The sequence below is a fragment of the Balaenoptera ricei genome, chromosome 1 (genome assembly GCF_028023285.1).
Source record: "Balaenoptera ricei isolate mBalRic1 chromosome 1, mBalRic1.hap2, whole genome shotgun sequence".
In the NCBI taxonomy this organism is placed as follows: Eukaryota; Metazoa; Chordata; class Mammalia; order Artiodactyla; family Balaenopteridae; genus Balaenoptera; species Balaenoptera ricei.
Genome location: NC_082639.1, coordinates 159,728,969 through 159,756,642, shown reverse-complemented (window position 1 = coordinate 159,756,642; position 27,674 = coordinate 159,728,969). Strand labels below are relative to the sequence as shown.

The 27,674-nt window shown below is 49.3% G+C and overlaps 1 protein-coding gene across 7 annotated transcripts in view; it reads right to left on the bottom strand.

The window, feature by feature from the left end:
• Window positions 1-12,859, bottom strand: part of NFASC (neurofascin) — a 75,194-nt gene extending 62,335 nt beyond the window's left edge. For 4 of the 7 annotated variants that reach the window (XM_059940077.1, XM_059940099.1, XM_059940088.1 and 1 more), the window contains exons 1-4: window positions 12,754-12,844; window positions 5,911-6,016; window positions 3,403-3,599; window positions 2,801-2,923 (exon numbers count right to left, since the gene is read on the bottom strand). In XM_059940077.1, coding sequence (XP_059796060.1) covers window positions 2,801-2,923; window positions 3,403-3,599; window positions 5,911-6,016; window positions 12,754-12,844 — 517 coding nt within the window. Of the gene's footprint in view, window positions 1-2,800; window positions 2,924-3,402; window positions 3,600-5,910; window positions 6,017-6,628; window positions 6,647-12,753 lie in introns of all 7 variants that reach the window. The other 3 variants (XM_059940055.1, XM_059940066.1, XM_059940119.1) reach the window with 2 other exon arrangements.
• Between the last annotated feature and the right edge of the window lie 14,815 nt (window positions 12,860-27,674).

The following is a 27,674-nucleotide window of genomic DNA, read 5'->3' as shown; positions in this document are numbered from 1 at the left end:
CATTATTTGATTTAATCCTTTCAACTCTGAGGCAGGGCTTATTCCCATTTTAAGGATAAGAAAGCAGAGGATTTAACATGATCTGGGTCGCAAAAGCAGCGAGAGGGGAGTAGGATTTCGATTCAGACCTGCCTGCCCACCATGCTCATGCTCCGTGACCATGCTTTTCTATCTCCTATTCATGCCACAGAAGATCTGACTGGCTCCGAGGCCAGAGGGAGGAAACACAATCCTTCAGCTGCTCCCCAAACTGGGAGTCAAGTTCACCTATTTTTTAAATGTCTACTCATCCCCAAGAAAGAGAAAAGTACCACCAATTATAATTGTAAGATGTATACCAATCAATGATGCATACCAACAATTTTAGGACACCTTCCAATTTTAGAGATGTTAAAATATGAAAATGTGTGCTTTTTAGAATTAATGACATCACAGGAGTGGCTGAGAATGCTGACAACATAATCTACATTTTTTTCAAGCATTGCATCTGTAAACTCAAATGATCAGATTTCTAGGCTGTTAGGTTTATAAAAATATACTTAATAAGGCTGACTACCCATAGGTATCTCCTTCTTATCCCTGATGCTTGTTTCTCAAGTCATCATTTCTTTTTTTTTCCTCTTGAAAAGTGGTTCTATTTTATTTATTTATTTATTTTACAATGTTGTGCTACTTTCAGGTATACAGCAAAGTAATTCAGTTTATTTATATATATATAAAATACTTTGTCAGATTCTTTTTCCATTATAGGTTATTATAAGGTATTGAATATAGTTCCCTGTGCTATACAGTAGGACCTTGTTGTTGATCTATCAAGTCACCATTTCTTAAAGCATTTCTTAAACATTAATGATGCCAACTTTCCAATAATGGTCTGGTGAGCTTTTCAATTCATTTATCAAAGATTTACTGTAGGCTTACTATGTGTCAGGCACTGTGCTAGGCACCGTTGAAAGAGAGATAAATAAGAAAGACAGTTCCTACCCTCAAAGCACCTTCGGTCTAGTAGAAGAGACAGCAGATAAATGCAATGCAGTGTGGTGAGTGGGAAGCCCCAGATAAGAAGGGGGAGCTGAGAGAAGGAGCACCCAGTCCATTCTGGGGTTTGAGCTGACGCTTGAAGGCTGCATGACATTTACCAGGCAGAAGAGAAAGGACCTAAGCGGTTTCTAAGCAGCAGGAACAGCGTGTGCTAAAGGAAAGAATCCACAGCCTGAGCAGGGGAGTGGGGGTGGGGAGAGGCAGGGGGTAGGGGAAGGGCTGGAGAGTCAGAGGGGACCACATCAGGAGCTGTGTGCCAGGGAAAGGAGTCTGGACTTTATGGGAAGTGATGAGGAGGCAGTGAAGGACTCTGAGCATGAATGAATCAGTTTTACATTTTTAGAAAGACAGGGGAGGCCAGGTACAGATGGTTACTCTAACCCAGGGAAAAGCCGATGGCAGCCTGTGCTGGGTAGATGCTAGAGAGGATGGAAAGAGGTGGGCCATGAGATTTGCTCAGGAGGTGGCATGGACACAACTTGGTGTGATGCAGGGGATGAGAGGAGAGTCTGAAGTCTGAACTGTTAGCTAACAAACCACCCCTCCAGCCTGTGGCCCACATATACACACGGTGATGAGGCAAGGCAGGGACAATGATTGAGCACAAAGCCATCCTCACCTCGCAAAACAACTGAAAGCAGTCTCTTTCGGAAGCAGGCTAATAAGAATTCAGAGATGGGGACTTCCCTGGTGGTCCAGTGGCTAGGACTCCACACTCCCAGTGCAGGGGACCCAGGTTCGATCCCTCGTCAGGAAACTAGAGCCCACATGCTGCAACTAAGAGTTCGCATGCCGCAAGGAAGATCCCGCACGTGGCAAAGAAGATCCCACGTGCCGCAACTAAGACCCGGCGCAGCCAAATAAATAAATAAATAAAATAAATATTAAAAAAAAAAAGAATTCAGGGATGGAGAGAATGATGGGTGATAGGGAGGAGTATCTACAGATTGATGAAAGGATGGATAGATAGGGAAGGAGGAGGGGAAGGAGGGGATGGGAGGTATTCAGGAAGGGAGGGAGGAAGGAAGCCAGGGTGATGCTCAGGTAGATAGCAGTCTTCTATCCATCTTCATAATGCCCCCTCCCTTTATTTGACTGAAAACACAGGAATAAACATCGGTCCAGAGTAGTTAAGTGAGTCTCTGTCCAAAACTGAGCCAGGACAAGCTCTGAATGAGGTACTCTGTCCCCGACTCCAAACATCCTGTCTCCCCATCACTCCTTTATCAAAAGTTTCATTCCTGAATCCCGCTTCTGTCCTACAAGAAGAGTGAATCGGAGTAAATCCAGATGGACCAAAGATTGAAAGAGGAGGCTTGGTTTCAACCTGCCTTCAATTGGCCGACTGAAAACCAGTTTCCCCTCCGTCCCATTCCTTTTGCTCTTCCTCTTCTTCATCCTCACAAATATTACTGAGCACTTATCGTGTGTCTGGCCCTGTTCTAAGCACTTTGGATGTATTAACTCATTTATCCTTACAATAATTCTATTAGGTAAGTACGATTACCAGCCCTATTTTTTGCAGAGGAGGAAACTGAGGCCCAGAGATGTTAAGCAGCTTGCTCAAGATCACACAGCTAATAGCAGCCAGGCTAAAAAGTGAGCCCTAGCAACCTCTCTCTGCAAAGCCAGTGTTCTCTGCCACATGGCCACCTTATATCTGCTTCTCACAAGTCAAGGTCGTCTAGCCTTGGGAAGACCCCTCTCCATTTAACACTCCCTAAGATTAAAAGAGAAATAAAACACCCCCAAGACTTACAGCTGCTCATCCAGAAGATGACTGGGGACGGAAGTCCGGGTGGGGGGTTGCACTGGAGCGTCAAGGGAGCACCTTCTTGAACGACGACAGGGTCTAGGTTTTCCTTGGGCCACAGAGGAGATTCTAGGGAGAAACAGGCAAAGGAGGATGCGATGAGGGTGATGGCTGGGCTGGGGCAAGGAGCAGGGTTAGAGGCTGGCACGCAAGGAGGGCAAAGAGAAGAGGAAATGGGAGAACAAGGGAGGCATGAGAGAGGGACGGGGCCTATGAGTCCAAGCGAGGCGCAGCCCTTGAGAGGCGGGAGAGGCCTATTTCATCTGACTGAATGGATGTACATCTTTAAAGCCTCTTCTCCTTCCCCGCCCTGCGCCCGGAGTGGCCAGTGAAGTTGTTCACGACTGGTTTGGAAACTTCTTTTCCAAGGAATCTTTTTGAGTTGGGGGAGGTGAACCCCTGCTCAGAGGCGGAAAAGCAAGCAGGACACACGGGGCACCGAGGTACCTGCAGGACAAGGGTGGGACAACCCGTCTGGAATGACCCTCCATGCCCTGCCCTCCACTGACCCAGAAGCAGGGCATCCTGGGCCTGCCCCATACACTCACTGGACACCTGCAGGCGGATCCTATTGGACAGGGCTGTGCCAAACTTGTTGCGGGCAAAGCACTGGTATTCCCCCTCATACTCCTCTGGCCGCCCACCGCTGCGGAAGTCGATCACCAGGGTGCCAGACCTCCTCCTCATCGACACCCGGGGGTCCTTGGCGATGTTGAAGAACCTACTGTTGCGAGTCCAGTGGAAGCTGTGGACAATGAAGGGGGTGGGGTGGAGGGGGGTGGTCAGGGACAACGAAGAGTAGCAGGGTGGGCTCCAGGCTCCGAGCTCCAGGTCAGAATCTCAGGGCCCTAGACTCTGACTCAGGCCCATAACTGCTCCTCCAGACCAAGGGGCCCCAGCCCTGGCTGAGTAGCAGGACCTGCTAGGACGCCTGATAAAATTCCGGGACCCGGGTCCCACCCAGGTGAACCTCTGGGGCAGGTCCCTGACATTAGTAGTTTTACCCAACCCACGCTGGGAGTCATGGCTCTGAGTGATAGATACCAAGTAGCCCCTGGGGGATTGTGCTCTTTAGAGGAGTAGGCAGCAATTTTGATTTTTTAAAATCCATTGTATATATGTGCCACATCTTCTTTATCCATTCATCCGATGATGGACATTTAGGTTGCTTCCATATATACAATGGAATATTACTCAGCCATAAAAAGAAACGAAATGGAGTTATTTGTAGTGAGGTGGATGGAGTTAGAGTCTGTCATACAGAGTGAAGTAAGTCAGAAAGAGAAAAACAAATACAGTATGCTAACACATATATATGGAATCTAAGGGGAAAAAAAAAAGGTCATGAAGAACCTAGTGGCAAGACGGGAATAAAGACACAGACCTACTAGAGAATGGACTCGAGGATATGGGGAGGGGGAAGGGTAAGATGTGACAAAGTGAGAGAGTGGCATGGACATATATACACTACCAAATGTAAAATAGATAGCTAGTGGGAAGCAGCCGCATAGCACAGGGAGATCAGCTCTGTGCTTTGTGACCACCTAGAGGGGTGGGATAGGGAGGGTGGGAGGGAGGGAGATGCAAGAGGGAAGAGATATGGGAACATATGTATATGTATAACTGATTCATTTTGTTATAAAGCAGAAACTAACACACCACTGTAAAGCAATTATACTCCAATAAAGATGTTAAAAAAAAAAAAAAATCCAGAGTCAGCTGCTACTTCCACCCCCAAACATTCCCAACCTCCGACTAGGAATGCAAACCCAAATTCCTATTCCACCCGACCCGAACACATCAGGGAGCCAGCCCTGCTCCTCCTGGGTCTTTATTTGATAATCGAAATGGCCCAGGTTATCTATGCCGCTGCTCAGTGGATGTAGGTTATAAAACGGTGGCTGTACATTTCGGGAGGAGCAATTTTGAAAGAAAAGGCAGCCTTAATAAAACTGAGCCCCGGGGTAGAGAGACTAGAACATCCCTCTGCTTTTCCTGGGGGGGACGTGTGTCTGCAGCTGCCCAGGACATAAGTAAAAGAAACAGGAGCAATAGTGGCTGCTCAGTGTCTCAATGTCCCTGCGAAGGACTGTGGAAGAAAGGCCAAACCTCAGAAGCAAGGTCACCAGTGCCCTGCCTGACTTTTCAGGGTGACTTCTGCTTCTCCCGTCATGGGCAAGAGAGGCTCTTCTTGCTCCCGGGCTCACAGCTCTGGGCCAGACCATCTCAGGCACACCCGGGGAGGGAGGCAGAAACAGGATGCCACACACCTGAGGCAGGCTCCCCTCGCCTCGTTTCTCCTGCTGACAGACACACTCTACATGGGGGCCTGTCACGTCTGGGTGTGAATCCAGCATGAGGCTCCTGAAAGCTCCAGCCTGTGGATGCTGTTTTGAAGATGGTGGACGCGTAGTGCATCCTTATCACCAATGCTTATCACTTGGTAGAAACGAACCGGGCCTGGGCAGTCAGAGGCCTGGGATTAGGTACTTCACACCTCTGTGCCTCCATTTTACTTCCTCTTCACGAGGACACGAGTCCTTCCCCAAAGGGCAGTGAGGTGGTTGAACAGACAGTGTGAGGAACATCTAACACAGAGCCTGGCACAGCAGGCTTGCAACTTGTGTCTGCTGACATCTCATGTGATCCTGATGTGCACACAAATAAGCAGAGACGAGCTCAGAATGAAAGACTCAAGTTAGCTTGAAGAGGAACTTCCTATAACCTAAGCATGGGGTGGATGCTGGGAACACAGGCAGTGGGAAGAATGTTTTACTCCAAGTCAGAAAACTTAATACCTAGTCCTGGCTTTTTGGTGTGAACTTAAGCCAGTTAAGTTTTCTGGCCCCCAGTGTCCTCATCAGCTAAATTTCCTGGCTATCCAAATTGTACCTTCTACCTTGTGGGTGCCTAATGGACACTTTTTGAATGGATACATTTAATTTCTCAGCTGCTTCAACTATCATCAGACCCCAGGGGAAGGGGACAGTTTAAATGCCCTCTTTGCAGGCCCCTTTCCCTCCACCCAGCTTGGATTTACCTGCCAGTACACTCACCTGGGGGCAGGGTTCCCTTTTGCTTCACACTCAATCAAGATGTTATCACGGGGATCCACGATGTGGTCCTTCACTGACTGCTTGGTGATGGTTGGGGGCTGGGACACTGCAACAGCACACACAGTGGGCAGTCAGGGCTGCAGGGACCTGCCCTTGGGGAGCGGCTGAAATTAAGAGCTTCAGGAGCCACACAGACAAGCAGGCAAGCGGGGGGTGAACAGTGCCCCATTCTAGAGACCCAGCTCCTTAAACGGGGCTGCAGGAAAGGGGGTGTGTGTCAAGGACCAAGCATAAGAAGAATCCCTTTAAGATCTCATAATATCTTTGTGAGAAACTGAAGGCCAGGCTTTTGTTTTACTCATTCTTGTACTCCAGTGCTTAGTACAATGCCTAGCGTACAACAGTTCTTGACAAATGTTTGTTGAATGAATAAAGGAGCCAAAAGCTGCTTGATTTCCAGAACCTAGCGGCCACGATGGTTCTGAGCCCTGGAGGATCAACAGTTGGCCAAACTGTGGTGAGGCTGGAGCTGAAAGACGCTTCAGTCCCCAGAAGCCCTCCCAGGGACTTGTCTGTAGCTGAAGAGCCAGCTCCTCTCACTCCCAGCCCCAAACTCCAAAGTTCTCCGGGGATCTCCTCCCTGGCCTTTTCCTGCCCCTCCTTGCTGCCCTCCTAACTCCCAGAGGCACAAGTGCAGACAGGCGTCCAGGGGACTTACGCTCATTCTGAATGCTTGCTGTTAGTTCCCGGTGGGTTAGCATTGTGAGGGGGAGAAAAGAAGACAACGGTTATCGGTTATCTGTGGTCAGACACAACTGATCGCCCAGGTGGCCTCACACCCCAGCATACAGGGAGAGGGCGAGGCAGGTCTGGGGAGGGCAGTGTGCGGGCTGTCTCCTCCCAGCTGCGGAACTCCGTGAATAGCCAAGCAGGGCTGGGGACAGACCCAGCAAGTGCTTCACGGAGAAGGTGATGCCTCCCCCAGGAGACCAGATCACGCAGCGGAGCAGAATGACCACCTTCTGACCAAATGATGACGTCTCCAGGGATGTCTCCCATCAGGAGTGGCAATGCTGCTCAAAAGAGGCTGGGGTCCGAAGATGCAGCCTGTCATCTCCAGATGCCCCCGAGAAAAGCAGGTTCCTTAGCCAAGGGCGCAAGGGTGAGGCTGGGGGCGCCAGGGAAGGAGTGGATCTGAACCACCGCTACAGGGTGAAGCCCGAGGGCCCAGCCAGGTCCACAGTCCTCACTCCTCCCTTTACACCTTCTTCTCTTTCACACCTGAAAGCACCTTCTCTCCTCATGGTCTCCTTTGCCATCCTTTGGAAAACTCGAGGGACGGATGAGTTATCGTCGTCTGCTCATGGCAGAAGTACATTGTTCTATGGAAACTCTGCTTCTGAAAAACTCTGGGGATGAAGAGCCCACCACTCCTTTCTGTGCTTTTTACAAAGAGGGTAAAGAGGCAGGAGGCACAAATTTTCCCCGGCGCTCACCTGAGATGTGCACGTGCTCATGTACGGGTGTGTGCACGTTTGGGGTTTGGGCTTCTCACACTTTGAGAAGCATGAGAATCACCTTGCAGGGGGGTCTGGTTAAAATGCAAGTTCTGACTCAGTAGGTCCGGGCGGGGTCTGAGCTTCTGCATTTTTGACAAGCAGCCAGGTGATGCCGGCGCTGGTGGTCTGGGGACCACACTTTGAATAGCAAGGTCTCAGAGGTTTTAGAGGGTATACTCTCTGGGGGGAGAAGGGCTTGGTTAAAATTTGTCTGCAGAAAAGACGACATGTGTTGCTCTAACTTTTTAACTTTTTCCCTTACGATTATACAATATATGTATTACATGATTATATTACTGTGTGCCATTCTTATTTCATGCTGGTGGGGATGTCAGACACTGCCGGTGTTGTGAGCTGACCTTTTCCGAGTGAGCGCTTCCTGGGGGAAGGCTGAGCCATGGTGACCTCAAAGCTTTCTGACTTGACCGCAGTGAGATACGCAAGAGGAGTTTAGGGGCTCAGAGAGGGGGCGGCCTGGGGAAGGCAGAGTTAAGACAGGGCTAAGAGATGCAAGAGGAGCCACAGGAGAGAGAAGGCAGACAGAGAGGGGAGATGGAGGGTAGCAGGGATGAGGGCCCTGCTACACATGCTATCAGGAAGTGAAAGTGTCGAGAGTAAGGCTTATGGAGAGGTTCAAAACAATTCTTTCATTGGGCCAGGGTTGTGTGGCCTGTTTGGGCACTGAAGAGAAATTTTATCTGCTTCACCATGTGCCTGGGGCAGCCTTGGCAGGAAACAAAAAGGAAAAGAAAAGTCCAGGGGAACACCAGAAGTCTGTGGTTTCTGAACACAGGCTCTGTGGAGCTCCCCACTGCAGCATCTTCACCCATCTATGATTTTCCTGCCACGGCCCAAGAAAGGTAATTCTGGAAAATCAGTGGGGCTGGGCAGGGAGGGGGAGGTGGGGAGAAGGGACCATTGTCAGGAGCAGCAGGGCTGACACCTGACCCACTCCTTTGAAAACCAGCCCAGGCCCCTGGTTTCTTCATCTCAAGACACAGTTGACGTCTCTGGGGTCCTCCTATCCAGTTGAGGGCTCTGGCCTCACCCTGGATGGAAAGGCTGACAAAGGATCTGCTTTGCCCACATGGGCTTCAAGCCTCTTTTATATAAAGGCCAGTTCAGTGGAAACAGCCCTAGACGTTGCCCAGGGAATCTCAGGTTCTTGGAAGGGAAGTCACTCAGTTAAGGTCACATAGGAAGTTTGGTGCAGAATAGGAATGAGAATCAGCTCTCCCACTGCTGGTTGAGAGCTCTTTTTGCAAATCCATCCTTGGCCGGAGAGATGAGCTAGTCTGGTGGGGTCTTGGCACTCCGTTCTCCTTGACACTTTGGACAGAGCTTGGGGGAGGGGAGACTCTCAGGATGCTGTCCCCAGCCCCACACTGATATCAGGCCGGGGGCCTCCTGAGAAACTACTTGCCTAAAGAGGTAATGACATCTGCAGCCACCATGGTGCTACCAAGGGGTTTATTACAGGGACACAATCAACCCAGAGGACATGCCGCCACAGGGAGAAGACAGCGAGGACAGCCTGCCTAGGGACAAAGGCGGCCCATCTAGTCCCGGGAACGCCCCTTCCCCCCATGTCACACCACCTGCCCTTCTCTCCTTCTGTGGAACTTGCTGGATGACGATGTCAAGTGGAGAATGAATTTGCTCTTTTGACTTCCAAGGGGGAGGAGAAGTCTTCCAATGGTCTCTGCAGGGGGTGAGGCAGATGCCTGCCCAGTCTGCAAGGTTTCTTTATTCATGAGCCACTTTTCTTTCCCTGGCTCTGATATCTACCACCCCAGCAGTCATCCCTTGGAGGATGGAGTGTGTGTGTGTGTGTGTGTGTGTGTGTGTGTGTTTGTGCTTTGCTGAGGTGTCCTGCAGCCTCACCACCCGGGATGACAGTGAGGAGGAAGTGTTTCTCCTACCCCAGGGCCCTCCTCTGTGGGTTCCTAGGAGAAAAATGCCGAGTTCCTTGATGTGGGGAGGGAGACGGAGCGGCAAGCTGCCAGCAGGCTCACTTTTCTGGCAAGATCACTCCTGTGGACGGGGCAACCCTTTGCTTTTTCCAAAGGTCATGCTGTTCTGCTTGGGGTGGTGAGAGTTGGGGTACATGTGACTCGGCTGGCAGAGCAGTGGGAGCGGGAGGCCGAGTGTTCAATGAGGGACTGTGCCTCGGCCCAGGGGGTCTGTTCCAGGAAGCCTGCTGCACCCAGTCTCCCCAGGGCAGAAGCAGCGCCCTGGTCCTCAGGGCACAGACGATGCCCTCGCAAAGGGGAAGCGAGCGGAGGGCACGCGGGGCAGGGGAGCCTCTGGCCTGAGCCCCTCAGTCCCTTCCAGCCACCACACAGAGAAAGTTACGAGTGCCTGATCTGAGGTGGTTCCCGTTGGCTGTTGTGAGCAATGCTGCATGAACACGGGGTGGGGGTGGGGGGGCAGATACCTCTCCTGCCTTCTGCAACAACATGGATGGACCCTGAGGTCATTATGCTAAGTGAAAATAAGTCAGACAGAGAAAGACAAATACTGTGTGTTCTCACTTATATGCAGAATCTTAAAAAGTCGAACTGAAAGAAATAGGGAGTAGGATGGTGGTTGCCAGGGGCCGGGGGTGGGGGAAGTGGGGAGATGCTGGCCAAGGGGCACAAACTTTCAGCTACAAGATGGATAAGTTCTGGGGATCTCATGTGCAGCATGGCAACTACAATGAACTGTACTGTACTATATACTTGTAAGTTGTTATGAGAGATCTTCAAAGTTATCACCACACACACAAAAAGGTAATTATGTGAGGAGATGGATGTGTTAACTAACCCTATTCTGGTGACCATTTCCTACTGTATATGTGCATCAAATCATCGAGTTGTACACCTTAAATTGACATATATGTCAATAATATCTCAATAAAGCTGGGGGTGGAGGGGAGAAAGCCTGATCTTTCCCCAGCCCATTCCACTGGGGCTCAGCCCAGGGTGAGATGGAAGGACAGGCTCAGATAATCTAGGGGGCGTCTATCCTGGGCCCAGGGGGAGGGAAAATCCTGGCTGAAGAGGACTTCTTCCCATGGCAACTGGGTATTCTCTGAAGGGCTTGCCTCACTCCTGTCTTGCATTCAGCTTTTGTAGACTCAGGCTGGAGACGTCGCCACGGCCACTGTGCCTGCAGCAACCAGGGAGGCACAGTATGTATGAGGCAGGCTCCCGGCAGTAGCTCCCAGGGCACTGGGAGTGGCTTTGCAGAAGGACTCACCTCTTCATTCAGAGAAACACTGGCCCTGCCACTATGAGCAGAAGAAAACAGCTTTGTTTTTCTGCTCCTCAGATTTCTAACCTGTCAGCTAAGGATAATACCTACTTCATGGATTCGCTGTGAGAATCATGGGAGATGATGCCTGGAAAGGCCTTAGCTCTCTATTAAGCACACGGCAGCTGCTATTCCAAGGAGAATAACAGGGGCTCCAAGAGGAGCTAAAAGGGGGCAGACTACCAGAGGTAGGGGTGCGGCATGTTGTGCCAGACTGGGGAGCCAAGAGGCCTGGGTTCTTTCCATGAGTCCATCACTCGTTTACTGTGTGACTTTGAGCAAGTAGGGACCTGAGTTCCCGTGAACACATGGGAAGGGGTCCTCCAGACCCTCCTCAGGGTCCTGGCAGCTCTCTGGCCCACAGGTGGTGCTCTGGAGAGACTGACTGCGGGGGTCCTGTCCGGGGCGCGGCTGAGCTTTAGGACTCCAGATTCCTAACACAGACATCAAAGCCATCTGTTTACAGGTTCACCTTGCAGGAACCCCTCACCCACCAGCCCCAGGGATCAAAGTGGCAGGTGAGTGAGTGAGGAGAAGCGGCAGAAGAGAAACGAGCCTTCATCACTTCCTTCATAACCCAATTTCCTCTGCAGCCCCTCTCCTCTCCAAGGACGTGGCCTTATCATGCTTCTTATTAGACTATCTGCCTGGGACTGTTAATGAGAAACTATCCTTGAGCCAGCAGTGCAGATGGTCTCCACGGGAACAGTCCCCTTTACAATTCCCCTCTCCCTCCCTCCCTAAGTGCATGAGCGCGAGTGCACGCACACACACACACACACACGTACACACATACACACGTTGGGGCCATAGGGAGGGCGGTAGGGACCTTGTCCATCTTTCTCTGGGTCCAACTTAGAGTTTCTCCTGGCCTTCTCCATCCAGAAGCACCCACTCCTCTGAGCAATTATTACTGGCGAAGTGGGGGGCGGGGAGCAGAGATACCTGCAACTCTTCTCCAAGCTGTGCTAATTCCAGGCCCCAGGGGCTGGTTTTGGAGAGCTCAGTGGGGACTTCTTGGAGGCTATATCACTCTCTCACCCCTCCCCAGACACCTGTCACCTGGAGAGAGCCCAAGTCAATGCTGGCATCACGTGGGCCCCATCTATTCCTAGAAGCAGGGAACAGGGGACAGAGGTGGTATGTCTACATCATAGCACTGGGATGCCAAGACTTTCTGGCAGAAGTGTCAGAATTGTGGCAAAGGTGGTACACATCTAAATGCAGAGCCAAGGAGCATGGCTGCCAGTCAATGGGCCATTTACGAATGCAACATCAGATATGGTTGGTGGAGACATGGCTATTAGATCAGCATTTTAAGCTTTACTTTATGATCCTGGTGGCCGAATAATGCCCCCACCATGGGAAACAGATGCCATGGATTTTACTTTTCGACTTTACCATGGGAAAGTTGAAAACAAACAGAAGGAATCCATGCCTGGTTCTCCCACGGTGACATTATAATGGGGCTCTATTTTAATGCCTCATTTAGCCACAGTCTTTTGCAAAAGTAATCTCCTTCTCAACCCTCCCAGGCCATCTGTCCTCCTCACCACTTCAGCCAAGAGGACCTGGACATATGAGAAAGGCAAATAAGAGCTGTCCACCACGCTCGGCCCCTGGAAACTCCACTTCGATAGGTAAGTCAAGACCACGGAGGGCCGAGGGAGGGGTGTGGAGGGAAGAACTCCCCAGTGACACTCAGACTTCCAAACTCTGCTGGCTCTGGTCCCACTCAGCAGGCTCCAGGCAGCCATCAGCCCAGCCATGGCCCTGAGAGACGGCACTGAAACTCAAGGTCTCAGGTTCCCAAATATGAGGCCACCTGCATCGATTCTTCGGAGGGAAACCCAGCTCTGAATCCAGAAGCCACTGCTTCCCCGTCCCCAACCTTCTTTGAATGGTCTTCACTCTCCCCTGACCTTCCCTACCCTCCAACTCCTCTGCCACAAATCAGGAGAATAAAAGAGGATAGCGCAGGACTCACGATCCATAGGAATCTCGATGGCCCCGCTGAGGCTGAGCAGGCAGAAGAGGAAGGCTGTGTGGACCCAGGGCGATGGCTGCTGCCTGGCCATCCTGAGCACTGGGCCTCGCTCCCTGCTCCCTGGCCCACAGCCTCCAGCCGCTGTAACTGGGCCTCCCGGACAGAGCTCAGCTGTGGAAAGAAATGTGACGACAGGTGAGTTTTTCTTGAACTCATGGTTTGCTCCAGCAATCCTACAGGGCCTCGAGGACTCAAGGGTCCCCTTGGTTATAGACCTATGTTCTAATACAGGGTTTCTTAACCTTGCACTATTGACTTTTGGGACCCAGTGATTCTTTGTGTGGGGAACTGTCTTGGGTATTGTAGGATGTTGAGCAGCATCCCTGGCCTCTACCCACTAGATGCCAGTAGAGTTCACTCCTGCCTCCGATCAAAAAACGTCTCTAGACATCGACAACTGTCCCCTGGAGGGCAAAACCACCCCCTGTTGAGAACAAGTATTCTAGAAGGAAGGGCAACTCAGCATAGAACAGTCATGAAAACAAACACTGGCCCCTAGGTCCAGCACCTAGAAGGTGCCATGCACTGAGCCAGTAGGAAATGCACCAATCTCACAGCCTCTATGAACCACGTGTGATGAGTGGACCCGAGGCCAAGTGTGTCTGGGGTAGCAGCACAGAGACAAGATCACAGTGCTGTCCTTTGACCCAGAGAGAGGGGGAGGGGGCAGCACTGTGGGCCAGAAGTTAGGTAAGTGAAAACTTGGTTGCCCCAAAGACTTTTTGTAAATGAATGATTTCTGCAAACACTTTGTGCAGCTAAATATTTGGTGGTGGTCCCTGATGTTGTCCCTTAAGAGATAAAGGCAGTGCTGAGATGAGGGCCCAGGATAGGAGGCTCCAGGAGGTTGGTAGAATAAGCAACATTTATGACAGCACGATGTTCACATCCTCAAGCACAAGACATCATTCCAGGGCTTACAGGGGTAAGGGTTAAAAATGGCTGTCCAAGGAGCCTGGAACAGGTCCTTGAGAGACAAACCCTTTTCCCTCTGTTCTGAGAGAGAAGAAAGAGCAAGAATGGCCTACAGCTGAGGCTCAGATACTGAGCCATAAAACTGCCTGAGGCTCTGAAACACAGAGTTGTAAAAACTGGTCCATTTTGCGGTTCTACCTACCATGGGGCCAAAGAAGGCAAAGAGGACAGTGGGAGGCAGTTTCCCCACAATTCCTCCAGCTTTGCTGGACCAACAGCTATCTATCAAATGGGCACATTGTTTAAAACAATTTGGCAGCAATACGAAGCCTCTATCACCTGTACAACCCCACCGTCTCTCAGGTTTCCAGACTGAGGGTGTAAGGCATGCCCTGTGCCGGGATGTGAGCAAACTAGAGGATGCTGATTCAGATTTCAGCAATTTCTTTCCTGAAAGCTGGGCCCAATACCAGCCTCCATCCTCATGTGTATTTCTGGACTCCATCTGCTGGTCTCCTTTCCCATTGCTTCCTCCTTGGTTTTGGGCACCACTGTTTCACGCCAATTACTGCAACAGCTTCCTAAGTGGTCTCTCCCCACTTCTACTCTTGCCTCTCTGGTTCATTCTCCAGCCACAACCGGAGTGCTTACTCCTCAAATGCACGTATAAATACGCCACTCCCCTAGTCAAACTCACTAGCTCACTGCTGCTCCAAACTTGAAGATGAAGTCCGTGAAATGGCTCAGAAGCCCTGCATGATGTAGTCCCGTCTGCAAGGTCATATCTTATCACCATCCCCTTGTGTTCTGTGTTCCAGCCAACATGGGTCTTCTACCAGGTCTCTTAGTGCATAATGCTCTATTGTGCTGACTTCTGCACAGATTAACTTCTGTCTAGAACACTCTTTGCACCTGCCTTCTCTCATTAGGCTATGCTAAGTATGACTTATGTGCCCCCTTGTCTGCGCTCCTGAACACTACTCATGACCCCCTATTATAGCACTTGTCACTTTGTATTCACTCTGAAAGTCACTAGTCTGTACCCCCTATAAAAAGGAAGGTACTGTAAGGGAAGGTGCCTCATCTTGTTATTCCTAGAATACAGCATAGTGCCTAAAACATAGCAGGCATTCAAAACCATGTGATGAGTGGATGAAAAATGAGCAAATAAAATAATAAACCACTTGGATCACATGTTTTAAACCTGTTTAAAACAGGTTTTGTGTTTCCCCACAAAACCACCAGGCGGCGCAGGAGAACACATGCTTTGGACCTGGGCAGCCAACTGTGAAGGCTTCCAATCAGTGGAGGACAAAATTCCCTCCCTACACAGGCACTATTCTCTGGCCAGGGAACCATCCAGCTGTAAGAGAGTTAAGAAAGTAGAAAATCTCCCAAGTGGGGGACTGTCTGGCTGGAAGGCATCACAGCAGGTCTTTGGTTCTTTCTCCTAAGATGATCCTCACACTGTCTCTGAAAGAGTCTGCTAATGCCTCTCCATGGCTCCTGCATTTCCAAAGGCTAGACTCAGGTTATCCAACTGAAACCTTAGTGCTGAGGGAACCAGCACCGGGGGGAGGTTCAGCTTTCCTTCCAGGAGGACAGCGGGGATGGCTCCAGTCTTGGCTCCGTGACCGCCATGTTTTGTTCAGGAGCTGCCAAGTGGTAGGAAGTGATGGGAAAGAGAAGGATATCTTATTCTGGGAATCTTGATGGAAACGGGAAGCCAGAAGCTATTCATTAACTAGATACACATTGGCAAGAAGCAAGTCCAATTATTTGGGGTATCTTTAACTCACAATTTAAAAACACAGTAGGGGGCTTCCCTGGTGGCACAGTGGTTGAGGGTCTGCCTGCCAACGCAGGGGACACGGGTTCGAGCCCTGGTCTGGGAGGATCCCACATGCCACGGAGCAACTAGGCCCGTGAGCCACAATTACTGAGCCTGCGCGTCTGGAGCCTGTGCTCCGCAACAAGAGAGGCCACGATAATGAGAGGCCCGTGCACCGCGATGAAGAGTGGCCCCCGCTCGCCGCAACTAGAGAAAGCCCTCGCACAGAAACGAAGACCCAACACAGCCATAAATAAATAAATAAATAAATAAAAATTAAAAAAAAATAAAAATAAAAAAAAATAAAAACACAGTAGGAAAAGAACAGAGAAATAATCAAATTTAGCTGTTTGACAATTCTCTCTCTCTCTTCTCCTGGAATCCAATTTTTCCAAAACAATCTTTAAAAAGGAAGATAATTTAAAGAGTATTTAGCTTTATGCAATCCCCTTACTTCTCAGATGAGGAAACAAGAGCCCAGAAAGGGGAAGTGATGTGCTCAAGGTCACTGTGTAGGTTAGTGGCAAAGCTAGGAAAAGAACCCAGGTCTCCTGATTCCTAGCTCAGGGTTTTTCCATCCAATTTCCCTGTCTCTCAATATGCATGACAGGTCCTAAGCAAAGCTGCAATTTAAAAAAGAAATGTATAGTTTGGCAGTACCTCAAAAAATTAAGCAAAGAATTACCATATGAGCCCGTATTTCTGCTCTTAGGTATATGTCCTAAAGAATTAAAAACAGGGACTCACACACGTACATGTACACACATGTTCATAGCAGCATCATTCACAATAGCTGAGAGGTGGCACGAGCCCAAATGTCCATCAAAGAATAAATGAATAAACAAATTGCAGGTTATCGCTAGGAGAGGAGAAGCATACCATCCAGCCGGGGGCGGGGCTTGGGGGTGGAGTTGTCAGGGCTCTTCAAGGGAAATGCAGTCTAACTATGGAGCATCCCGTGGAGGAATAAGGAAAATCCGATGTCCTTGAGAGGGCAGATAGAGATTGCAGAAGAGGGGGTGGTGATGACTGTCTTGGAAAGTCTGAAGAGGGCGTGGAATTTTTCTGTTTAGCTCCATGGGGGCAAAAGAAGAATCAAATGGGAGGAAGTTCCAGAGAGGCAGATGCTTCTCTGAGATGCAAGGAAGAATAATCCACAGCCATCGTACAAAACCATTCATGAAAATGAAACACACCACCCACACACGCTACCACTATGATGTATCTGAAGGATCCTTTTATATCGAATCAAACAGGTAAGAGGTGAACTGTAAGACTATAAAATACATTGAAGGGGGGTCTACTGCATGGGGAGTGAGGAAAAGAACAAAAATAAATAAAACCAAAGGAGAAATCTTGTGTGGACTGTTGGTGTACTATGAGCTGGAGAACATGATTAATTCAATTCTTGTATATCTGAGATGCCCCCACCCCCCAATCCACTGTGTGCAAAGAAAAGCCCAAAAAAAAAAAAAAAAAAAAAAGAAGAAGAAGAAGAAAGAAAAGAAAAGAAAAAAGAGAAGAGAATAGAGTCACCTGAATATGAAGTGTTCTGCATGTGACGTGCTGAGCTCACTGCTTTTCATAAAGAATCCAAACGGCATTTGGTCAGGTGCGTCCCTGACAATGTGCCCCCGCAGGAGGGAAACTGGATGCTTATCAGGATCACCTGGGTACTCGTTAAATACACAAATCCCTGGACCCTCAAACTTCTAGGTAGGGTGTCAAATCAAGCCTGCAGATTAGAAAATTTTTTTTAATTTGAATGTCCTTAGAACCTCTGTTATCTTATATGGGGGTGCTTCACACACTTAGGCAACCTTCCTGAACTCAAGGCCTTTAAATCTGCAAGCCCTGAGGGAGATTTGAATTCAAAATGTCTAAGATGGGGCCCAGGAAAGCACACGTGAGTTGATTGATGATCAGCCACTGGTGGGGACAGCAGACATGACAGCCTCTCTTAGTTGAGTTCAAGAGCATTGGCCAGGCAGCAAAACCACCTGGGTTTGAAGCCGCTCCCCACTTACAAGGTGGGGATCACGGGCAAGTACTGAAACTTTGGAGCTTTGTATTTCTCATCTGAAAAATGCAGATAATAGAAGCATCTATTCCAGAGGGCTGCCGCTGTGACTTGATATCCCAAATCCTATATAAAGCACTTAACAAAGCATGGGGGCACAAGCTCAAGAAATGTTAGCTACTGCTATCCATCGGGCTTTGAACTACCTCTAGGACACTACCAGCAACAGCTCCAAGGAGCAATACTACTTATCCAACCACAGTCAGTGTGCTTTTCTATTTTTCCTTTTTGCTGGGTCCTGGTTTGCTTTCTTTCCCCAGACTGGGGGGGCCCCTGGTGTTGATCCCACAAGCTGTCCCTGGCAGATGGATGAGAGGCCCACAGGTCCCACAAGCTGTTGCCGTCAGGAGCTCCCCGCTTTCCCGCAGCCCCATTCTGAGCAGGCTGGACCGGTGGTCACAACACATCTGAAGTGATGGGGAGAAAAGACAGGCTGCGCTGAGACACGCCTCAGTCGGCAGCACCACGGCCCCTGCAGCAGAACCCGCCTTGGACTTTTGGCCAGCAGTCAGCCGGCCATTCGTTCACTTACCAGACCTGGTGGCAGGCGCCAGTCTAGAGAATATACAGGGACAAGAGCTGAGGTTTCTCTACTCTTGCAGAGCCTATCTCTCAGTGGGGAAGACAGGAAATAAACGTTGAACAGCAACAACAACAACAAAATCAGGCAGCAATAAGTGCAAAGAAGAAAATACAATCTGACCTGCACACAACGTTTACAGTAGCCTTTTCCATAATTGCCAAATTTGGAAGCACCCAAGTTGTCCTTCAGTAGGTGAATGGATAAATAAACTGGTCCATCCAGACAATGGAATATTTTTTTAGCACTAAAAAGAAATGAGCTATCAAGCCTTGAAAAGACATGGAAGAAACTTAAATGCCTACTAGTAAGTGAAAGAAGCCAATCTGAAAAAGCTACCTACTGTATGATTCTAACTATGGAACATTCTGGAAAAGGCAAAACTATGGACACAATAAAAAGATCAGGGGTTGGAGGGAAGGAGGGATGAATAGGTGGAGCTCAGAGGATTTTTAGGGCAATGAAACTACTCTGTATGATACTCTAATGGTATCATTATAATTTGTCAAAACTCATAGAATGTACAATACCAGGAGTAAACCTTATTGCAAACTATGGACTTTGGGTGATAAGGATGTGTCAATGTAGGTTCATCAGTTGTAACAAATGTACCACTCTGGTGGAAATGGTGATGACACAGGGGTAGCTGTGCATGTGTGGGGGCAGGAAGCATATGGGAAATCTCTGTACCTTCTGCTCAATTTTGCTGTGAGTCTAAAAGTGCTCTAAAAAATAAAGTCTATTAAAAAAAAGAAAAAAGAAACCACAGTGATGGTGATGTGATAAAAGAAAGTGAATGGTCAAGGAAGGCCTCTGTGAAAAGGTGACATTTGACCAAGATCTATACGGCAATAAGGAGCCAACCTTGTAAAGATGGGTCAGAAAAACATTCCAGGCAGAGAGAACTGCCTGTGCAAAGGCCCTGTGGCAGGAAGCAGATGGGGACATGCAAGAAACTGAAAGAAGCCGGTGTGACTGGAGCTTGGAGGGTACGTGGGGAAGAACAGAACAAGTCATAGTCGGAGAGGGAGACAAGAGTATACTCCCAGAGGGCTGAAGGCCAAAGTAAGGAATTAAAATATATTCTAAGCATGTCAGGAAACTATTGTAGGGTTCTAAGTGGTGAACTGACCCGATAAGATTTGTTTGTAAAGACCACTCTGCTGTGTGGAGGGTGGAATGTAGATGGACAACACTGGAAGCAGGGAGACCTTGTAGGAGGCGCTGCATCCTCTGGGGCAAGGTCAGCCCCTCAGCTTCCAAACCCAGAAACTTCATCACACAAAGTATTCCCCGGTGGTGAGGGCAGAGCTGAAAAATCTGCAAGAATCTTTTAGTGCTGGGTGTTTACGATGGGTCCAGAGAAGCTGGGTGGCTTCTTTGGAAGTGCCTCAGGCCCTCTCCGAGGGGGAGGGTGGGTGGCTAGCTGCTTCACAGTCCTTGTTTTACATTGGGCTTTTGCATAAGGTTTTGTTTCAAGAAAGGATTCTGTTAGTAAAACAAAGAACTGAAAACCCCTGTGCAACAGCCTAACTTCCCAAATGCAGAAACCCTGCGCCCAGTGGCAAAAACATGTGAGTGCAACAGCCAGGTGCAGGCGTGAGGAACAGCACACCAGGCTGGGGCCGCAGCACTGCAATGGAAACCGTCTGGCTTCCCGTGGCTAGCATTTCCTCACTGAGGCCTGGGGTGCCTTCTCGGGACAGCCTCACAATCCCTGACACCTCTGGTCAACCTGTGTCCATCCCCACCCCAGCTGCTTCTGTCCTTTATGTCTCTCTTAAAATAAAACGTGCTTCGAAAGCCCTCCCTGATCAGGCCCTTGCATACCTGCCCAGTCTCATCCCCCGCTCCTCCACTCACCCCCAGTTATACTGAATTATTCCTAGTTCCATGAATAGTCCTTGCTCGCTCACCCACCGAGAGAGAACCGCACAGACGACGGCCACACCATCTACGACAGCAGGAGCCTGGCCCACAGCCTCTGCAGCAGACAGCCCAGAGTGGTCAGGACTCGGGCAGTGACTACAGGCTTTAAGAAATTTTTTACCAGTATTTCCAACTCAAGACCAACCAGGGAAAGACAAATATGCTTCTCAGACCAATCACATAGGATGCCTGCTTCTACTTAGCCCGCCTCCAGGTGCCCATGTCAGTCTGAGCATACAGGAAGCCTTCCCTTTCTTTCACTAAAAACCTGTCCTCTCCCCTCTCTGCCTTTAAGTCTCTGCCAAAGCAAGTGATGGTGGCTGACTCCCTTGCTATAGCTCACTCCAAATAAATAGCCTCTGCTTGTTCTCATTTGGGTGGCATTTATTTTCACACTAACTTTACATAAGTTACTCTCTTTTCCTAGTCTGCCTTTTCTGCTCTTTCACCCAACTTTCTGTTATCTTTCAGGCTCAGGGCAGGTGACACCACCTCTGGGAAGCCTTCCTTGGTTTCCCCGGAACACCCTGTCCCACCAAGGCTGGATGCAGTCCTCATCCTCCTTGCTCCCAGAGAATTCTGGGATATACTCGCTGTAATGAGTGCTAGGTCTTTGGTGTAGATTGTTGTCTCCCCAGTGAATTCCTTGAGGCTGTCAAGCACACAGAGAACCTAGTGGGCATTTACTGGATGTTTATCCAGCATCCTTGCTCTCCTCCTCCTGTACCTGTGTTCATCAGCTAGCACTGCCGTTACAAAATACCACAGACTGGAAATTCACTGTCTCACAGTTTTGGAAGCTGGCAGTCCAAGATCAAGGTGCTGGCAGGGTTGGTTTCTCCTAAGGTCTCTCTCCTTGGTTTCCAAATGGCTGCCTTCTTGCAGTGTCCTCACATGGCCTTTCCTCTGTGCAAAGGCACCTCTGGTGTTTCTTCCTCTTCTTATAAGGACACCAACCCTACTGGATTAGGGCCCACCGTAATGACATCATTTAACCTTAATTACTTCTTTAAAGGCTCAGTCTCCAAATAGAGTCACATTGTGGGTAGACCTTCAACATATGAATTTTGCGGGGGGACACGATTCTGTCCATAATAGTACCCACATTTTTCTTCAGCAGATTTATCTCTGCCTCTTTCTCAGAATGATCCTACCCCAATTCCAGGGTTGGCTTGTGATTAGTATAAGAAAATTAGCATTCCCTACCCCTCACCACTATGGTTGGTTTAGGAAAGGATACTTCATCCAGCCAGAGGCAGTGTGCTTCACGTAGACTTCTGCTAAAAGCTCTGGGAAAGACAAGTTTCCCCCTCTCTTCTGAAAGAGATCCAGTGAGGAACCCCCCTAAGGGGAGAGGATGGAGCTACAGTGAGTGGGAGTAGGGTGGTCTCCAAGCATAATGTGAGGACACTCCAACACTGCAGAAGGCAGAGAGAAGACACAGGAAGACCTGATCCTTCGCGTCACTGAGTCACTGATTGAGCATTTCCCGAAGCAAGCCCTACTTGGGGATTTTAAATTACTTGTGTGTTTATATTAAAAATTCTCTTGAATTTTTAAGCCATCTGGAGTTGAGTTTTCTATCACTTGGAAATGACAGTGCTATCAGAATCAGAAATGTCCCTAGTATGTTGGTTGAACACATACGCTTCCCGTGACCTCCACTTTCTGTATTAAAAAAGCATTCCTCCCTCCACCTACCTGCCTGCCTCTGCCTGGACCTGGCCCCAACCCTCTGCTCTCAATTGGTTAGCTAGTGGGAAGCTGCTGCATTGCACAGGGAGATCAGCTCGATGCTTTGTGACCACCTAGAGGGGTGGGATAGGGAGGGAGGGAGGGAGACGCAAGAGGGAGGGGATATGGGGATACATGTATACATATAGCTGATTCACTTTGTTATACAGCAGAAACTAACACAACAATGTAAAGCAATTATATTCCAATAAAGATATTAAAAAAAAAAAGAAAGAAAACTCAGGGCATTTCTATCTCCTGAGGCCCTTAAAATGTAGCCAAAGTGTGTACTGTGCTGGAAACGAAGGAGATAAAGCACCCCCCCCCCCCCACCAAACCCTCCCGTGCTAATGGGGTGTGTGAAGAGGGACACAGGAGGGTGTCATAATCAGTGCTTTTTTTCCCATCTTAAAATAAATAAATAAATTGGAAAAAAAAAACCCAAAAACTATCTGCTCTCTCCTGAATTTCCAAACTCTTCTCAACTTGCTCCCTGCCTTAGCAGAGAAATATCCTCATGAGTTTCTCTCATAACGAAACCATAACATCATTCTCTGTATCTCACAGCCTCCCTATATGTACCTGAAGTTTTTTCTTCCATTTCTTCTCATGAAAAATTTTTTTTTTTTTTCAACAGTGGTTGATGGCTTCTGCCTTTACTTATTTCATTCCCATTCACTCCTCATCCAACGACATCCTGGAACTCTCCTGTCTGGACCTCCCATTGGCCTCCTGATGGCCAAAACCAGTGTTCTCAGTCTCATCTTGCCAGACCTCCTGGAGGCACTAACACTTGTTAACCACCCCAGCCATCCCTCCTAACATCCTTTCCTCCTTGGCCTCTGAAAAACCACCCCGGGGCCTCGTTTTCTCTCTGTCCCTTCTAACCTCCACGGCGGCACTGATCACACTGCTGGATCCTCTTCTGCCTGATGTCCTCAGTGTCTCCATCAGGGTCCTGACCCTCCATCTCTATTCCCTGTCTTTGTTGGTGGTACCCACCTAAGTCACCAAGCTAGACACCTGGAATCACCCTTAAATCCCACCTCTTCTCACATCTCACATCCAGGCACCAAGGCCCTTGGACTGTCTCCTTCCTGGTGTCTCTCATTCCCCCTCCCTTCTGCATGTTCCCACCTGCTTACCTCTGATAAATATCATGTCTCATGAACCACTGCAATAACCTCCCAATTGGTCTCCTTCCAATCCATTCTCCGTGTTGCTATTACAGTGACTTTTCTAAAATCCCACCTGATCATGTCAGTGCTCTGCTGCAAACCTTTCCATTTCTCCCCATCAATCTATAAGATCAAATCCAAACCCCCAAGCGTAGCATATCAGGCTCTTTGAAATCAGGTTCCTGGAGGCCTCTCCAAGCCCACCCAAACCCTAAATGCTTCCTTACTGAATGCTGTGCCAGTTTCTAAGCATACCACACCATTTACAACCTACATACTTGACCCGTGCCATCCCCTGTGCCTGGAAAGGCCTTCCCTCCTTGTCATGTGATTAATTCCTACTCAGTCTTCAAGACCTCACTGCTCAGTGAAGAATTCCTTGTGCTTCGCCTGTGCCCCCCACCCCCAAGCAGAGCTGAGAGTCCATCTCATCTCTACTGTAGCTTAAACCTGCCTCTCTGAGGCCCTCAGCACACTGGCAAAACTATGTGATTAAAGTAAGGGTTGGAGACCTTTTCTGTAAATGTCTAGACAGTAAATATTTTAGGCTTTGTAAGACAGACGGTCTCTGTCACAAGTACTGAACTTTACTATTACAGTGTGAGGGCTGCCATAGACAATAAGTGAGCGGATGGGCATGGCTATGTTCCAATAAAACTTTATTTACAAAACAGGCAGTGGGCTGGGATTGGCCTGAGGGCTGTAGGTTGCTCACCACTGGCTTACGCTGTCTCCCCTCTTTGTGGAATTCGTGAGGCTCAGACAATGCCCTGATCAGTTTTGTGTCCCTAGTGTCTGGCAGGGTCCCTGGCAGGAAATATTTATGGCAAGGAAGATCCAAGTAAAGCTCTCAGTCCTGCCACTTTTCTTTTGTTAATTACTTGTTTTCTAAGCCTTTTTTAAAATCTCAAAAATGGAAATAAATATTCCCGCTTTGCCTGCTGCAAATGCTCATTGTGAGAATCACATGAATAATGCATAGGAATGTGAAGCACAGTACAGATGGAAGCTGTTTCACTGTTCAAGTGACTCCACTACACACAGACCTTTATCAGGTAAGCCTAAGTCCTAGAGAGGGCCTGTGATCTGCCCATCGTTCTTTCCATCTGCTGGCTGGTCTGGGGCTTAGCCACAGGCCACTCTCTGCCCTAAATCACCCTCCTGCTCTGGAAGCGAAGCCCAGGGGTGAGGTTTCTCGACCACTTCTCCTCTCCCCGTCACTCCACCTGCCTTCTCCTAGATTCCAGATTCCACAGGTGCCCCTGGGCAGGTGTGAAAGAGACTGTGTGTGTGACAGATGAATGGCTTGATGGCCTCCAAGGCCTCCCTGAGATTTGAGGATGGTCTCTGGGTTTGATTCAACAGGGTTAGAATCTGATGACCGACTGGTAGTGGATGGCGAGACGGAGGATGGCATCAAAGTTTCTAGGTTGGGAAACTGGATTAGGATGACAAATAACTGGCATCAAGAATAAAGAAAGGGGAAAAGTCTGGAAGTGGTTGGGGCTCAGGGAGATCATGAGCTTGGAACCAAGTTCAGTTAGAAATGCCCAGGGTCGTGAACAAAACAGCTCTGCAGGTAGTCTGAGGCTGTGCTCCTGAATTACTGCCTGGGGATACGCACACCAACAGATTAGTGCTACGAGGCCACGTGCCAGCAGCTAGCTCCTAGAGTAAACTAATGGAATGACTAGAGTAGTACTACAAGAACCAACTAAGGAATACACTCACACATCACTGCCACAGGATATTGTGGGGGAACAGAGAGATAATAAAAGCCCAACAGAGCCAACGCAAAACTCAGCCATTCTGCATTAGATTAAAAAAAACAAACAAACACGCAGCAGGGTTTATTACTATAGGTGCCCAGAAGCAACCTGTTCAGAAATCAGAGAGAGGAGCTGAAACAAAAGAGGAGACAGAGGCACATCAAAATAAGTGAGGAAGGGCCGTGTGTGTGAGGTCTGAAAAGAGCTCGGAAGTATTCCAGACTGGGCCAGGGGGTTCCTTGTAGACAGGCAGGCAGGCCCTCTTAGCTGGAACTCAGGACTAGGATATAAGGAATTTCTCAAGTAATCTGTTCCCAGTACAAACCAAGAACAGTTGTAAATGATTTATACATAAATATAAATCTGAGTGGCTCAGGTTACTGCTATAATAATCACATTTTCCCTCTCTTTCTGTTTTCTTTCTTGAAGAACAGAGAAAGAGCCAGTGTGTGTCCTCTATCACGTTTGTTTTGGCAGAAAAAACAGTCGAGGAACTGGCCTAAGAGACAAAATCTACACTCTCTGTGCACCATGCAAGCCCCTGTGACCGGACTCCCGCCCCGCTCAGCCTCCTCTCCCGCAGGTCCAGCCCAGACCTCGCACCACTCCCCAGATCGGCCATGAGCTTTCTGCACCTTTGGCCACACTATGCATAGGCTGGAAGTGCTATCCCCTTACCTCTCTACAAGGCCCTCAGTGGCAACGTCTCCGCGATGCTGACCCTACTTTCCCACTGAAAGTGGGCTGCAATTTCCCCTGTGCTCCCCAGCACACTCTGTTCCAGGGGTCATTTCCTCCTGCCTGTGGGAATAGTTGCTCCAGCATCCATCTCCTGCATCAGACTCTGAACTTCTTGAGGTCAGAGTCCGTGTTTTGTCTCCCTTTGTAGTGAGACAGTACAATAAATATTCGTGGGGCGAGTGAACAGCCATCTTATCAGATACTTCCTATTACTGAGAGATATGCATCCCATCAATGAATTAGTATATTATAAACCCTTGATTAAATCACAAATGATAAAAACTGTTGTTACAGTATAAGCCTGAGTAATAGAAATAACAGCAATAACCTAATAATAATATCTATTAAGCATCCCATGAAGTAGATAGATCCTGTCCCTGCTCAGCAGACACACTCATCTCCTTTTTTCCTGAAATCCTCCCCCACTCCCTCTCAGGGCTTCTGTCTGATCGCAGTCAGGCCACCCTGCTTTCTCCATCCCACAGACAGACTCTCAGAATCTTGGGATTCAGCTGCTCCAGGCACTAACCCCAGAACGGCCATCACCTCCGTTCCCAGCCTCCCTGCGTCCTCATCCCGAGGGCTTCCGCTTAGCTGTCCTGGTTCTGAGGTCACCTTCAGCAGAGGGTTGCCCTGGGCACTGTGGAGGACCCTCCTCCCTGCTTCCCCTCCTACCTCAGTTCTCCTCCTCCCTTCCATCTCTCATGCCAAGGAAGGAACCATGCAACAGATGGTGACCCCAGCCCACTCACTCCCTCCACTCACAGGCATCTGAAGGCCAGAGGGGTTTCCTAGGAAACTGGAAATGCCCCCTATTAATCATCAGCCTGTCCCAAAGAGACAGAGAACCAAGCAGGGAGAAGGAGGATAGAGGGGTCTCTGGAAGAGGACGAGACAAGACGGGGAAGCCGCAGCGGGAGCTCCCTGCCTTCCTCTTGAGAAAGCCCCACGGAAGCTTGATATCTCACATCTCCCCTTCACCGCCCACGAAATGACCACAGTCTCAGCATCTTTACAAAGTCTCTCTGCCCGCGCAATCCTCCCACCTCCCCTTTATGGGGCTGTAACTACACCGAACCCTCCCGGGCCCAAGGACTTGACAGCCTAAGAAAGCACTCGCCAGCCTGCTTCTAGATCTGCCTCTCCCCCTGCCCAGGAGGGGAGACCCTGCTTCCTCCCTGTGTGGGGTTGAACCAGTTGTCTTCTAGGATTTTCCAACAGCTAAAGACACCTTGTTATGGGATTCAAGCCCCCTCCCCCCTCCTCCCTTCTCAGGGTTGGAGGGGGGTGGTCTCCATCTGCTCGGTGGCTGTGTTTCATGCTTGGCTCCCTTGCGTGGTCAGGGGGAGAGATCTGGGAGGAGTGAGGGGCTGTGTGTTTAACCATTGATAGGGTTCTGCTTGGTGGCAGGGGCACCAGCAGGTCTGGCCCCTCCTCTCCCTGCCTGGGCTAAGTTCACAGAGGCCAACAGGGTCTCAGCAGGAGTGCAGGGTGGGGGAACAACAGTATCAGGTGGCCCTGATTCCCGCCGGGAGGGGGTGGAGGGGGACACCTGGGTTTAGGATTAAGGATTTGGCTGAAAACAGCTGTTTCCTGCTCAACACCCAGACCTAATCTATAGGTTGAAACCTGAACCACTTGGCTATTTATTAAGTTGGGGGTGAGGGAAGGAGGGGTCGGGAAAGAAGAAAGGGGGAAGGGACCTTTTCCTCGAGGTGCCCACGATAAATATCTAGTGACTTTCTCGAGTTCGCTCCAGGCTCTCTGGGGCACAAAGCACTTGCAGGGCACCTTGGTGTGCAAAAGCCACCAGGCAGCCAGGCTCCGCACAAAGGCTGCGCCCACCAGGAAAGTGCCCCCCTTCTAGGGGGAAAGGTGCAGGCACCTCACTGCGGGGGCAGAGCCGGTTGAGACACTAAGTCAACAGAGCTTGGACATAAGAGACCTGCTGCATACTTTTTCATAACTGATTTGTGTGGATCTACAACAAATCTTTTAACCATCTGCTTATAGTGGACCTTTAGATTATTTTTCTTTATTTTCTCTCCATCCCCACAATGCTACAATGAACACCCTTGTACATACAACACGATATATGGAAGAA